General features: G+C 70.1%; 1 protein-coding gene across 1 annotated transcript in view; it reads left to right on the top strand.

The window, feature by feature from the left end:
• The window catches only part of ETH_00040945 (AT hook motif-containing protein, putative), a gene marked incomplete at both ends in the record, with an annotated part of 1,130 nt that extends 797 nt beyond the window's left edge, over positions 1–333 (top strand). Inside the window, one exon of the mRNA XM_013376251.1 lies at positions 210–333. Coding sequence (XP_013231705.1) covers positions 210–333 — 124 coding nt within the window. The remainder of the gene's footprint in view (positions 1–209) is intronic.
• Positions 334–405: the final 72 nt, after the last annotated feature.

The raw sequence follows: 405 nt of genomic DNA, 5'->3' as shown, positions 1-405 counted from the left end.
GGGGGCCCGCGGGGGGGCCCCCGGGGGGCCCCCCGCAGCTGGGGCAAAAGCTGGGGCGACCGCTGGGGCCCCGGGGGGGTTGGGGGGCACCGCTGGGGGGAAGAGTGGGGGGATGGGGGCTGCAGGAAGTGGGCTTATGATACTCCGGGGAGGCCTGAGGGCTGCTGATGCTGCTGCTGCTGCTGCTGCTGCTGCTGCTGCTGCTGCAGCGGCAGCAGCAGCGGCGAAAACGGCGGCGAAAACGCCGTTTTCGGAGGAGCTGCAGCAGACAGAGCGCAAGCTGCAGCGGCAGCAGCAGCTGCTGCTGCTGCTGATGCCGCTGCTTCTCGGTAGAGCCGTTTGCAAAAGGAGCAGCAGCAGCAGCACCAGCACCATCAGCAGCAGCTGCTGCGGCTGGGGGTTGCG

Source organism: Eimeria tenella, genomic scaffold (assembly GCF_000499545.2).
Source record: "Eimeria tenella Houghton genomic scaffold, Eth_scaff3284, whole genome shotgun sequence".
Lineage (NCBI taxonomy): Eukaryota > Apicomplexa > Conoidasida > Eucoccidiorida > Eimeriidae > Eimeria > Eimeria tenella.
The sequence above is the reverse complement of the archived record's forward strand: the minus strand, read 5'-3'. Positions and strand labels throughout refer to the sequence as shown.